At 26.3% G+C, this 15,966-nt stretch overlaps 1 protein-coding gene across 1 annotated transcript; it reads right to left on the bottom strand.

Moving 5' to 3' along the window:
- Positions 1 to 1,700: 1,700 nt before the first annotated feature.
- LOC111031304 lies at positions 1,701 to 15,178 on the bottom strand. Its single transcript, XM_022311187.1, has 13 exons — positions 14,406 to 15,178; positions 11,814 to 11,920; positions 10,291 to 10,390; positions 8,742 to 8,838; positions 6,713 to 6,848; positions 6,170 to 6,335; positions 5,978 to 6,090; positions 5,714 to 5,905; positions 5,365 to 5,552; positions 5,157 to 5,301; positions 2,469 to 2,681; positions 2,332 to 2,405; positions 1,701 to 2,097 (listed from the first exon to the last, which is right to left on the bottom strand). Exons 1-13 carry the CDS (start codon positions 14,416 to 14,418, stop codon positions 2,043 to 2,045), a joined length of 1,599 nt encoding a protein of 532 aa, XP_022166879.1. The 5' UTR covers positions 14,419 to 15,178; the 3' UTR covers positions 1,701 to 2,042.
- Positions 15,179 to 15,966: the final 788 nt, after the last annotated feature.

The following is a 15,966-nucleotide window of genomic DNA, read 5'->3' as shown; positions in this document are numbered from 1 at the left end:
TTTGGAAAACTATATAACAATTCATCCTCCTGGTGCTATGCATCAAGCTTGGTGGATGGCACGGGCAATTTATTGCTTAAAAATATTTTTGTTTAGAAATCATTATATGACCGAGGCTGTTAAAAAGGCAACTGGAAAGATTTATGTTTTTATCATTATATTTTATGTTAAATAATAACAGTGTTGAAACTTATAATAGTGTAGTCGCAAAGTATGTAGGAGGGAAACGGGTGAATTTCTCATTGAGGGGTAACTTTTTCTACGTTATTTTTATTTTTTAAATCTGTCGTTCATGATGACAAAATTAAAAGTTAAATTAGGATTAATTATCATTTATTGGAATATTTAATATTAAACTTTAGGATCTTATAACGCACGGTGTAATACTGCAGTCTCTGCATATAATTATGGACCAAATTATTTACGGCAATTGTATAAGAAGTCAACCAATTTTAGCTCGGGAATGTATACAAAAAAGTTTATTGCCAAAGAAAACAAAAGGAGATATATTGAAAAAACAAATTGTAAAACTAGTTCTAGGTAATTTATAATATTATACTATAATTATAATTTTTAAACGATGATGGGCTTATTAAAAATATCTACTTATTTTTTATTTTATTTTCAAGACCAAAAATACAAAAAAAAAAAATCATTTTTGGTCCGAATGCCGACTATGGTGCTGTAGACGAGAGCTCGGTTGTCAACCGTTGGCAATGACAAAAGAAGACTTTGAAGACAAAAAAATTAAGCAATATTGATATTTTGAAATTAGAACGTTGAACGATTGATCAATCAAATAACGAAGAATGGAAAAAAGAAAGATTGTCCAGATTAACAGCATCCAATTTTTGTAAAATTTGCAAGAAGCGTAAAATTATCATTAGAAAAAACAAAATTAAATTTATAATTTTTTTTTTTTGTAATTTCTATTCTCTATTAATCCTTTTTTTTTCCACGGAACTACTGATACTAGGTAAATTGTGTTTTCTATTTTATGAATTATTTATAGTATACTTTGATTTTATTTTTTATTATATCATGATTTAGTTACGGAAATTCAATTTGAATCAATAGCAAAAACAGAGTTTGAAACCATGTACAACTTAAAAGTACTCCCAATTGGTTTATTTGTAGATTTTAATTTGCCATTTTTGGCTGCATCACCAGATGGAATTATTGGAAATGATGCAATCATTGAAATTAAGTGTCCCCATTCGGCAAAAGATTTTTCCCCAGATGATGCACAGAAAGAAAATAAATTAAAATTTATGGAAATAGAATCAGAAAATTTAATATTAAAAAAAAATCATATTTACTATTTTCAAGTACAGGGACAACTTCACATAACACAAAGAAATGTATGTTATTTTGTAGTTTGGACACCAAAAGGTAATTAATTTTATTATTAAATTTTTTAGTTGTATAATAAGTAATATTTTTAAAATAGTATTCATTTTAATTTAATAATATTTTATAATCATGTATTAGGAATTTATGTTGATCAAATTTATCGTGACGATGAATTCTGGAATACAAAAACATCATTAGCAGAGTTTTACTTAGATTATTTACTGTCAGAAATAGTTGGAAGGAACAAAATAGTTGCCTAAACACAACTCTTTAAAAATGGCACGTTTGCAGGGGTCTTAATAATTTAAAAAAATTACTAGGAAAAGACGGTAAATTAAATAAGACGGTTGCTGGTAAATGGCTTGTATTATTATACAGATTTAAATGATACACAAAGATATAAAGGATGGCCCTTCTGGCCCAACAATAATAATTATAATGTATGTCTTACTGACTCAACAATAATATATATACACATATTTGAAGAAACTTAACTTTTTTCTCTTGTCAATGTATTTAGTTACCAGATATACACCACAATATATAGAGATGATTAAGTTATATATTAAATAATGAAATAAATATTTTTACTCAAGTCAATTTTTTTTTTTTTATGCTGCATCCCTTTTTTTCTTTTTAAAATATCCAAATTCGATTAATTTCTTCCACTACATTGATTGATTTATCTTTTAAATGTTTTTTTGATATTTTGATGAATATTTTATATTTGCAAGAACTTTGGAGCTAGAAATAACATTTAAACATATAAATAAATCAAACTAATGTGTTACAAAATATGAGCTATTATTTTCTTCTTTACATAAAACTTAAAATAACATTCATACGTCACTTCAATATTTCAGATATTAAATCAGAAATAATAGTAATTGTCAGTTAAAAAAATTATTTTATTTAATATCAAAAAAAAAAAGTAACGTTTATAATATAATTAGTTAAAATATAATTTATATAACTTACATTCTTTTGTTTATATTCATTTGATCATATTTGGTATTTAAAAATAACGTAACCATTATTTTTCCAGAATCGTTCTGAAATTAAAAAAAAAAATAAAATTAAGTAGTACAGCATTGACTTAGATTTTAGATAATTACTTCAGGAATTGGTGGATGGACCTGTGCTTTTAGCACGTGTTGCTCTACCATATCAGCAAAAGATTCACTTATTTCTCTTGAATAATTGTACTCTATACATTTGTACAAACCACAGTGTATTGCTTGAGTAGCATAAGTGCTAAATTTTGATTGCAAAAGTCTGATATTGATTTTTGGTACTATTTCAATTGATCCATAATCAACAAAAAACAACTAGAAAATATATTATGCTGTGTCAGTTGTATTTTAAAATAATACAAAGTATTAATATTTTCAAACATTTTGAGAAATATCTTAAGAATCAAAGACTATAGTTGATTGAATATAATTTTAATATTCAACTTAAAAAACTATATTTAAGATGGTGTGAGGATGTTAATGTCTTTTGAAAAATGTATACCAACAATAAAATATGTTGCAAAAATATTCGATTATAACAATAAATTATTGAGTATAAAATAAAAAAGATGGACAAGTGGGTGCTACTCTGTTGCTTAGTACATGTTCAATTTTAATTCTTTCAACGATATAAAATCATTGTATACAAAAAACAATGATGAGATGGTCTGAAGGACTATAATATTACTAAGTATAGTTTGTGATATTATTGTTAAAGTAATTTATTTTACTATTAGACATTAGTAATACACAGTAAATTGAATTAATTTTTGCCAAAAAAACGGCATTTGAATATGTCTTTGTCTGTGTACAATATAATAATATACCGAAAATGTATAAGTTGAAGTATCCCCGATTAATATTTTTGAATTAAAACAAAATAACTAAAAACGTTATTTTTTATAAAAATATCTTATTTCTTTCAAATTTGAAATTAAAATGTCTAAAAAAAACTGTGTTTATAAATTTTTTAAATGCATTTGATACAATATTAACTACTTGTGAGAAAAATTGTTTTAAATTTCAATTCTTAGCTAGAAAATTTGACATTTTATAAATTTTAAGTACAAAATAACTTAGATTTTTTTTGAAATATTGATAATTTTTGACAACATTTCAACTATACATTTTTATAAAAGAAAAATTATACCTATGTATCTTTAGCTCTCTTTATGTTATCGGTTTTTATATATTTTAATATGGCTACATAAACAAGGAAAATATTTACTAGGAAAAACAAATCTGGAATAATTATTATTTGCATGAACTGGTATTTTAAAGATTATGAAATAATATAGGAATATTAAAAATAAAATTCCTTTATTATGTTATTTTTTTAAATTACCATTCTTAAATAGATCTATATTCCAATTTATATAAGTACCCTTTTAGTTATTCATTTTTTAATTACAACAAAATAAGAAAATTATTTCACAAGAAATAGTTTGTTAAATGGTTCCCCCTATAACAAAAGACGCTCACGAAAAAAGGATTTGAAGCCGATTAACTTTTTATTTGTTGCTAAAAGTAAGACAACTTACAGGAAATCTCGTATTTTATTATTAAATTTTAGATATAAATAGACATTTTTTTTTTATGAATTTCTAACTCAAAATGATTTGTTGATTTTCGTGATTTTGAAAAATGTTGTGGATATTTAAACTTTCAAAGCTCATAGAAAAATATGCTGCTTATACTTATTTTTTAAAATTAAAATTGATATTAAGAGAACATTATAAACATGAGTTGACTTGGTCTTACATACGTAAGCAAATTTTAGTCCACAAGTTTCAATAGTGTGCTGTTAGTTTTGATATCAGAATGAATTGACCTATTATAAAAATTAAAGATAAGCTTATGATCTAGACCTTCACGTTGCCTCATATTTAAGTTTTTAATTTTAAAATGTACAGTTTTAAATAGGCCATTACTTACTTAAAAATAATATTAATAAAAGCCTCCAAGTAGATAATAATCTTGCTTATCAATAGTATTATTGGTCATTTCACTCTAATATCACATATTATTGAAACTGGTGAACGAATATTTGATGTGTCGTAGAAAGGTTGGTCCTTATTTAGAGATAATTATTTTTGACATTTTGAATGTGCCATCTTGAAATTTTGTTTAATTGTTTAAAACAATAATATGTTGAACATTTGATTTAATTATTTCAACCCTAAGACATGTCTTAAGAGGGTTAAAATTTCACTCAGAAGGGTGGATATTCCAACATTTCTCATACTACAATAATTATTGAAAGTTATTTAGTAGGTAATTAATCATTGTGTTTTAATATCTAATCAAATTAAATAGATTAGTTGAACATATTGGCTATACTGTAGATAATCTTTGGTGTTCCACTATATTATACATTTAAAGTCAACAACTATATCAAATTATCATTGGGATTTTATTGTCATAACAAAATACTTTAAGTGTCTACAGATTATTAAATAATACGTTATAGCATTAATTCATGTTTATGCTTGTAAGCATTTAGTTGTTGGACGGTCGTCGATCAAGTTATGATATCATTCAAAAAGGTCCCCATAAATTCTCCTTAAGAGCGGTCTGTATAAAGTTAACAAACACCAAAATAATAGGAATAAGATATGAACAATTAAGATTTTTAATAATTTTTAAACATATATTTTACACCTTACCTTATTCAGTTCCTGCCAACTATTCAAGTTATGTTAATATATAATATATTTTCATAAACTTGGAAAATTTTTATATTAACTAAAGATTAAAATAAAAAAATATATTCTTAAAATTGGTAATTACTTGCACATTTTCTTCATCGACAATTTTTAAAACTTTAGCTCTGTGCCACAACTTGGTATCTTTAACACATGAGGTACATGGTAATTCTGGAAGAATTAATTTTGGTAAAACTTTGTACTTTTCTTCATTTTCATTATAGAACTTTCTAAATATGATACAAAATTACTGTTAGAAATGAAACCATACATCAATTAAAAATAAGACTTACTGCAATTCATCCATGAATTTATTTAAAGCATTGGCTTCTTTCGCTAATTGAACATAAAATGAACTTGGGCTGTAAACTTCAGCAACAATAACATTATTTAACATCTGATCATTCAACTTCATTTTATAATACTTAAATCTTCCATTGCAGATATCATTGTTCGAGTAATTCAATAGAAAATCATTATCCTATGTTAAAAACAGTACATCTATAAAATTATTTCAATTTAACATTTTTATAAAATGTACAATAAGAATTATAAAACCATTGAATAATTTACTTGAACGCAAAATGCAAAAAAATAATTAATGTTTATTAATTAAAATTAACAAGCAATTTCAATACATACCGGTAATACAAGAGCAGTTTTTTCATTAATATCAATAGGATTTATTGTTTTTAATAATTGTGTATAAGCAAAAGGATCTTTAGTATACAGCACACTATTTTTTATTTCCACCATTTTGTCTAAAGATTCAAACATATGTTTTTCGGAAGAGTAGCCATAATTCAATGGTTCATAAGATCGGCCATATTTTGACTAAAAAAAATACATTAAAACATCGGTTCTAAAGAAAAAAAAATTGATTATATAAATATATATATATATTACACGGTATAATTTCATCATTTTATTGAGATCCACACCAGTTCTATGCTTATCAAAAAACTCAGAAAAATTTCTTAATATGGTTTTTGGAATATTTGTATAAAATATTGATGGATCTGAAAATAATATAATTTGTTTATAATAAATGTATTATGTGTATACTATGTATACTACATTACGCAAGCACATTCAAACCATTTAATTTATTTTCCAATTCACTCCATTTACTAGCTTCAAATAAAATACATTCATTGCCATCTTCAATTAATTTTACATGAAATACAGAAGGTAGTTTGTATGCCATATCTTTCATGCTGCTGAATCCATACTCGGAAAAATTTAAGTGACTTTTATACTCATTCTATAAAATAATAAACCAATACTTTAATTAGATATAAATATAATTAATAAAAATAATATTATTTTAAAAGCGTAAAAATAAATAATTGTATTTATTTATTATACAAGGTGTTATATTTATTATGTTCAAGTATAAATACAACCACCTGGTTTGAAATAGAATTTTTACTTCAATCTTTTTACTGATAATTATAACCTAATCAATAAAATGAATAAATAAATAAATTCATATATACATACGTTCAAACAATACATATATGTACTTAAGCAGGTTTAGCTAGGTGTCAACACTATTTGAATTGCTAGTAACTATTATTAATATTTATAATAACAATATTTTGTTGAGGATTTTTCATTAATAATTATTAGAATACTTACATTATAAACATCTGTAAATTTATTACATAATATCCCATTTCTGTGTTTTTTTAAAACGCAGTGCATTTTTAATTTCATTGTATCTGATATTATGTTAGATGTATGTGTATCATATGAGTGCATTGGCTTTTCACAACTAAAATAAAATTTAAAAAAACAAGATAGTATACAATAGGTAGTTGAAATCTCACCACGGAGAAATACAGGTTTATTGATAGGTTAAAAAAAAAGTATAAATCACAAACTAAAAAGTTCTGGAGCATTGTTACCTACCACTATTGAAAAATATCAATCAAATGTGCAATGTTCTTGTAGAGAAATTTAGCTAAAAATGTATAATAAATTATGTAAGTCAATAAATATACATATTAGGGTAGTCTTTTAGCATAGATGAAGGGAAAAAATTGCAAAATGTTCAAGTTACCATCCTCAAATCTGTTCTATTACTTAAAAAGCACGAGAAAAAATATTTAAACAAATTTATCAACTTAAGTCAGTGTGTTTTAATAACAAAAAAATGTTTGAATCGTTAGTTTTTTAATATATAATTAATAAACAACATTCAAAAATAGTAATGTATTAGATTCTGTAAATGACGTATGTTCATATTATTAAATTTTCTAAAGATCGACTTTTAGAGAAGCAGCCAAGAGATGATTATCGAGAGTTACTAGAATAAACAGTTACTTTTTTAGGATGAAAACTTTCAAATGATATTAGCTTTAAAATACCAGGGGCCATTAATCAAGCTCGGTGCCATCAATACCACTTTTTCAAACGAACACCCTTCAAAGTGGGTAAATAATGAAGATTATAATAAAGCTCTGTTAATTAAAAAAAATATTCCAGTTATAAATTATGTAGCAGAAAGAGGAGTGAAAAGATTATAACAACAAAATAACCAAAGATGAATCTCAAAAACAATATCTACTACAAGTTGTTAGTGGTCATTGCAAAAAAATATCCTAATCACAGAAAACAAACGCTAGTACACAGTCATAAATTTAGTTGTTTATTTATATTTAAAATATGTTAAAGATATGAGTATTAAGTTGTTATGTTAATATTTATTGTTAGTTGTTTTCATGATTAATTATTTATATGTTATGACATGTAGCCGGAAATATTTCATTTTTTCAAGATTACTTTTTTTTTAGACTTTTTGATTAAAATATTTGGAAACTAATAAATACCAAACAAATTTAAGTATATTAAGTTTTCTACCATTTGTATCTTAACTAATTTGAATTTTTTGTAACATTTTTTCCCCAGAATTATGTTCAAGAATATCAAAAGAAGTTAATAATATTGAAAATTGTCTAGTTTTGTAACTTTAGAGCTTTTGAGGCACGAGTTAAAATTAAAGAATTTGAATGAAACTTTTTATGTATATAAAAATGAAAAATAAGGAACACCCTAATACATATATAATAATAATTTATGTTGGGTGTGTAAAGTTGAAACAGGTTACAATAGACTTTTGATAAGAAACAAAATAAAAAAAATTAGATCAACTTATCAATTCTAATATTTTATCATAATTTTTTGTAAACACACAATTTAAAAAATATATAAATATTAATGTCAAAATCTTAAGAGGACGCCACACCCGCATGTGTTGTCTCAGTCTTACAAACGCTTAACATACCAAATGTACGCTCAACAGTTCATGTTTTATGCCGTTAGCTTAAAAATTATAGTAAATCGACCTATTATGAAACTTGATGATAAGAACTTTATATGTGTTTTGTTGGAAGTTTTTTTTACGACAATTCAGTTTTTAAGTGAGGTATGCTTGTATAATAAATGTAAATTAAAAATGCTCATAACTCACTTAAAAACTGAATTATTGTAAAAAAACTTCCAACAAAACACAGATAAAGTTCTTAACATAAAGTTTCATAATAGGTGGATTCACTCTAATTTTTAAGCTAACGGCATAAAACTTGAACTGCTGGGCATAAATTTGGTATGTTACTCGTGCGGGTGTGGCGTCCTCTTAAGAGATTGTAAACTATGATATACTTACAGTGAGTGGCATGAATTATCAATAGTAGGATCTTTATACTTCTGATCATCAGTTTTGTTTGACAATAGTTTTGTTTCGGTAACAGCGTTAAATATAGCTTAAAATTAAAATACTAATATAACATTAAATGATTAAAATAACTTATCAAATATATAGTTTAAAAAAGGGTAAGTAGGTAACTGCTTTGCTCTACTGTAGTTGTTGGGTGTTTCTAGTCATTTAGAGAGTCTCTGTAATGTTATATACATTACTAATGTATATGTTAAATTTGAATACAAAGATGGTCTGTCATAAAATATGTATGATATAATTATATTGCTACAAAAGTAATTTGTTTAACTATAAGTAATGGTATGTAGTAATAAACTGAATTTATTTTGTTAAAAACATTGCAAAATGTAAATGTCATTGTGAGTATGAATACAAAATATAATAATACATAAAAATTAAAAGTAAACATTTAAAGTCTCAACAAACCAGAAACCAACCTCAAAATTGAAAATCTAAATATGTTTAATGTTCCAAATGGCCATACAGGTACAAAAAAATAAATAAATAAATAAAAGACCTGCTATACTATGGTCTGTATATTATTTCAAAAATATAACCATGGCTATGACTATATGTTTCTAAAGAATGTTATTATATTTCAAAATAATTTTGTTGAACAAACCATATATGATACAATTATTTGTTATCAAGAGGAATACTTAAATTGAAAATCAGAAAAGAAACAATTTTAAGAATCATAAATGATACTTATAAAATAATTTTTATAGTACATACAATTCAAGCATTGAAAAATATTTGTTGTATTGAAAGCATTGAAAAAAAGAGTACTGGTTTATTATTAGCCTGCCACAAATTCACATAAAATTGATCTTTTGTCAGCAGTCTTCAAATTAAATTGTGAAACTCATGATCAATGTATGTCTGTATCTTGATAGTACAGTTTATGTGTAGGTTAATCTAGTATGTGATCTATGTATTGAAAAATGGTAAATACTTCTAATAATGTTTTTAATTGTATTTTATTATATTAAAATAGTATTAATAGCGTGTGGTTGCTACATGGTAGAATTGAGTGTAATTTCAAGTGCATAGAGTACACTTATTTTACAAATAATGTTATCAACTAATTTTAATATATTGTGACATTTAAGAATCTTAAGGAAATTGTTATATTTTTTTATATTCATTTAAGTCTATTTATTAAATGTTAATTATTGACTATGCTATTATTAATTGTAAACAATATATTATTATTTACTTATATTTGAAAGTTTTGTATCTTAAAAATATCATAATAGAAAATGTTGTAGAGGTTATTAATTGTATACAACACTGTGGCAGGAAACAAGTACTGGATAAAAAATGTACAAATGTATACAATTTCAACCTATCATACAACCAATTTTAATCATTATAAATGTATAGAACATTTTGTAATTTATTATTGGACATAAAAATAAAAAAATTATTAGTACTACAAACCAACAAGAAAGAAGTTTATAGTAATGCTATAAAACTATTTTGTTATATGACTTACATGCAATGCAAAATGTTTTTCTTATAGTATGTTTTGATTTGTTTAATACCTTATGTTCTTCTAGCCTTACAATACTATTTTTAGAGCATTGTTCTTCCGACTATGAAAAAAGAAAATCATATTTATATGTTTAATAGTATAAAGTTCAAAATTGGAAAACGGTTTGTTTAAACAAATAAATAGTTTCAAAAAAACACTCTTAAAGAAAAATATGTGTGCATAATGTTTTAAATATTTGTTTTATTAATTAAAAAAATAAAATAAATAATTACTCTATTATACATAATATAATTCTCTATTAAAGTTTTTGTCATATACTCTACATTCATAACATATTTTAATAACCTGGAAAATACCTAGTTATTTCATAAAAATGTCATTTAAACAGTGATTTGGTTACAATTACATTAATTTAAATAAAATGTAATGCAATTAGTACAGCGTTACTGCAAAAGTAATGTTGTTACTATCATTTGTAATTTGTGTAATTTGTGTTACATTACTACTCTACACTAACTGTAGCATTGGTTACAAATAAATTACCAACGAAATAAAATTATCTATATATGTTCTTATAATGGTCTCATGGTGGTTTTAATTTTCAGTGGTTTAAATGTTTAAAACCAATGTGGCATTAACACATATTACAGCGCAGTTCTCACAATAATTTATACAACTATTACCAGCAACATTACAGTTTATTATAATACCAACTTATATTATTCATGCTTTAAAATTAAGCATAAGATAAGTACTACTTACTGGCTACCTTGTACCCAAATTAACCCAAGCACAAAATACCTCTAAATAACCCCTAAGTCATAAACCAAAACATACCAAAATCTATAATATAACCAGAACAGGTTTTATTCCATAACAACTGAATTATCAGAAACCTAAATAATTTTTATCCTACAAATTGCATATGATAGAAATCTAATTTTGTGGTAATTACGCAGTTTATTTTAGTTATTCATTGTTGAATAATAATAATAATTATAAACAGTAATAAATGTATAACTGGGTGACGCACAGTTAATTTGTTTGCTCCCCTTTCACCTGTAGACAATTATACAATACATAGTTTCCAAATTTAGTTTTTTCCTTGAACTACTTCACTGCAATAATAGACTGAATGAAAACCGATATTGGGAAAAAGTCATTAAATTAAATATTTGAACACCCAAAATACATTCAGCGGCAGAAACTCATACAAATCATTTTGCACCTAATGCCCCGGCTACTAGGAAATGTAATACTAATGTTTACAAAATGTCTTCTCAAATGTCTTACAAATATTCAGCACAAATGATTAAGAAAAGACAATAAGTACCTAAATAAAATAAATTATGAATAAACTATTTAATTAAAACACTCATTAATACATATAATGTAAATGTATAATATAATATATAAATGTATAGACATTCTAAATAACCTACTAAATTAAAATTAACTTTTTATATTTGAACTCTATAATTCAATATAAATATAGGTAATAATTAAATATTAGTAATACTAACTTCATTTTGTAAAGGTTTAGTAATAAATACTGTTGATGATACCAATTTATTTTCATCATTCTTTTGATCTGTAACAATGCTATTTGACTTGGAATCATCAATCAGACCTAAGAACAAATTACAAAAAGAAGTATTAAAATATATTATTATTGTAATCTAGCAGATTTGAATTTAAAATTAAGAATAATTAAAAATTACTGGATTTTACACATGTAAATTGTTTGTGTAAAAAAATAAAAATAATAGATAATAATAAATTAGGGTGAAGTGAGGCTAGTGCATAAACGGGGGTAAATGCCTAATCCGCATATCAGTTATTGTACTTTAACATATAACTGCTTTGAAGATAGAAAAACAATTGTTAAAATATCCTAGATTGTTCATTCAATGTTAGATACATTGAAATGATATCATTTGATGATGTTATTTATTTATGAAAAAACGTATTGTATTTATCTCACGTTTCAATATTAAGTGTTGTTTGTTATTTTTTTCAAGCTGGACTGAAACTTAGGTAAGATGTTTTTCTACATCTAGTTTGCATTTAACTTATTGAATGAAACTCAATGTTTTGTTTAAAGAGTTTTTTAACAATATTATACTCTTCACTCATTCAAATTGATACATGTTGACTGGCGAAATCGCACTTTCTCCACCCATAAAAGCTGAAAGTACCTACTACCTACGTCCTACATAAATGAATTACCTAAGAACCCATCTAAAATATTTAAATTATGTACTTATATAGTTACAGTAAAAATTGTGAGGAACTATAAAAGAAAAACAGAAAAACCATAGTATTCAAAAACACTTCTTTCAACACCTGTACAATATATAAAACAGGGGCGATTCACAGTAACAAGAGCTTCAAAACATTATTCTATACCACAGGCAACATTAAATGATCATATAAAGGGCAGGCGAGGACAAAAATCTAGTACTTATGGGCGTCCACCAGAATTGACTCTAGCTGTAGAAGAGAATTTGGCCGAACTACTAAAAATTATGGAAAAATTTGGATATGGTCTGAGCCAAAAAGAAGTAATGACACAAGTAAGTGATTATTTAAATACAAATAATATTTTAAATCCATTGTTATCCAAAAGAGGATTTGTGACTTGGTTTTCATTTAGACATAATTTAAGTTTAAAAAAACCAGAAATCGTTGAGTATGCCAGGAAAAAAATCAGGTGATCCTTTTATAATATATGGTTATTTTAATTTATAGTGGAATACCATTGATGAATTAAAATTGTTGGATAAACCAAAACAAATTTTGAACTTAGATGAAACGTCATTCTGCTTAGATGCTTCAAAAACAAGGGCGGTAGGTGCGAAAAATGTGGTTGCAACTAGCGTAACACAGGGCTTTGGTAGAGAAAATACTTCTGTTCTTATGTCGTGTAGTGCTGCTGGTGAAAAGGGACTACCTCTAAATATTTATAAACGTAAAAGTGTGTAGAATAAGTGGGGTTGTGAAAAATCTAACTTCCCTGGAACAACTTATGCGGCAACTGAAAATGGTAGGATGAAAAAACAAGCATATATCAACTATTTTTAAAACTGCAAAACCAACATCAAAAAACCCTGTAATTTTAATATATGACAGTCATTCTTCGCATAAGGATTTGAAATTGGTAGAACTGGCAAAAAATAATAACGTAACCATTTTACTATAGCCACCTCATTCCAGTCACTTACTACAACCCTTTGATTTAGATATCTATTTAAATCTATAAAAAGAAAGTGGGATGAAGCTATATGTGCGTGGATAAGAAGACACCAAAGACAAAAACTCCCTGAGCATGAACTATCCAACATAGTATGTAATTCTATTATATTTTAGTATTAGTGTTTATTGTTAAATAGGGTACCTAAGCCAATTTTTAAATCATTATCATTGTCGAACCTATTGAATAATAACCTTAATATTATTTATTTTATTTTAACTATGCTATACAAAAATATATTAGTCCTAGACATTATCGTACAGGCTTGAATGAATTCTGTTATAAGATGATTTAAGTACAAACATTATAGAGTGTGCAGTTAATAATGAAACATTTTTTTAATCAGATAACCAGAATAAAATTATAAGATAAGTGGCTGGTTGAGGCATTGAGGACGGTTATTGATAAATAGCAATAACTATAATTTTATGTCATTCCTTCTTTAATTTCATTTCAAGTCCCTTTCCTCATTATACTAAACCTTTTACTTATTGTGCCCCCTAGTACAGATTGTAAATATTCATTTAAATTAACGATTTAAAAACAAAAACAACTATAATTTAATTATATATTATTATAAACAATATTTAAAAGATGTATTATCTATTTTTTTGGTAGATACAGAGATACCTGAAGACTAAATGATCTTTTAATAGTTAAATCGAATTTTTCAACTTGAAAAAAAAGTAATTTTCTTGGTGATGTATATTCCCACCTAATATATATGTTGATTTTTATTTAAGTAAGTAGTATAGCATAACAAAAAATAAAACATGCTAATTCTCTAAGTCAATAAGCATAGTTATAACTTAATCAACATTTTAAAATAAAAATAACATAATTGTATCATGATAAAACTAACCTGTTCTGTACATATTGACTAAGTTCTGAACAATAAATCAAATTAAGAGGGTTTGATACACGAAGAACTGTGGTTTTGATGTATTTCGGTGATTAAGAGCAGTTGTTTGTTAAAAACTCATTAACAGCAAAGCACAATTCTTATTTTCACTATCGATGCATTTTCTCCATCTATTCCCGCATATCCATGAGTAGTAACTAGTTAACAACATAGGTCAATGGTTTGGATGCACGTGAGCCCGGATTTTGAAATGGCTAAGCTATTTGGGTACCACTGCTACAATTAATTTCGTACTACCTAAGCAAGCAATCCTACCAAGTTCGATGTTTTCGAACACGAGTCAAAATCTTCCGTAACATCATAGTAATTTATTGTTCAGTGAGACCGTACACATGTAATATTCTAATTACTTAATATTATTAACTGAATTAAAAAAGAAAAACACACTGGATAAAACACAATTGGTTATTCAAAAACTTGTTGAGCGGAGTGCGCAGTGTAAACAGTGCTGTGCGTGATAGTGTTGACTACACACCGTGCGGAATCTCGCGCAAAGCTCTAACGGACGCGGCCGTTGCATGGCGCTGCAGTCGTAGTATTAGTTCTAGATAGAAACACTAGATGAGCTCTAAAAGTCTACTGGTTACGGATATGATCGTTAGGTGGGCGCTGGCTGAAAAAATCGTTCAGGATACTGCCGTTAGGTGAGCACTAGCCACTAATTGTGGTGGAAATTGTTCAATTATCGTTCCTCTTGTGGAATCGTACTGATCGGTCATCGGTGCGGTTACGGCCACGACGCTGAGATCAGGTGATAACGCTTCTTGAAAAACGTGGCACATGAATACACCCAGGAATCACCACAATATTCGAAAGCCGGTTACATTCATTATTTGTTATTGTGATGCATCGGAGACTATTGAATATGAACTTGTTAATGGTTCAAATGTGACTTGTGCAAATTTTATAATTCACATAAAATATGTCATACTTTATATCATCTACATACGAATTCAAAATAATAAACATAAAGAGGTAGACTTCCAGTCAAGACAAGTAGGGTACTGCCTAATTTGCTGAACTGTTGATCTACTGAACTGTTGCCATGGCGGCCGCAGCGTGGGCAAACAAAGTCCTAATAGGCTGTAACTCAACAGGGGCTATTGTGTCACCCCCTTACCCCTCCCTACCAAATTATAAGTTGCCCCGTCAAATTTCACCTCCAAAAGTTATCTGTTACAGTATTAACCAAATTATGCAAACCTAACCAAAAGTTATCGTTGTCAATCATTGTAAAGTAATTGAGTATCGTGACAATTTAAGGTTAGTAACTTAAACTTTTTGTAAAAAGGTTACGATTAGATGCGAGCCGCAAAAGTCTATGACGCGAGCCGCGGTTTGGCCACCCCTGATATATACAAATCAGTGTTACATTTTTGTAAAGGTTGTCGTCGCCTATGTTTATGCGTTATATATTTTTAAGTCAAATGTGGTTTATACGAATTTGTATAAAGTTTATTATCATAATGTACCTACTATCACCAACACTATAATAATATAG

The sequence above is a fragment of the Myzus persicae genome, unplaced genomic scaffold (assembly GCF_001856785.1).
Source record: "Myzus persicae strain clone G006 unplaced genomic scaffold, MPER_G0061.0, whole genome shotgun sequence".
Lineage (NCBI taxonomy): Eukaryota > Metazoa > Arthropoda > Insecta > Hemiptera > Aphididae > Myzus > Myzus persicae.
The sequence above is the reverse complement of the archived record's forward strand: the minus strand, read 5'-3'. Positions and strand labels throughout refer to the sequence as shown.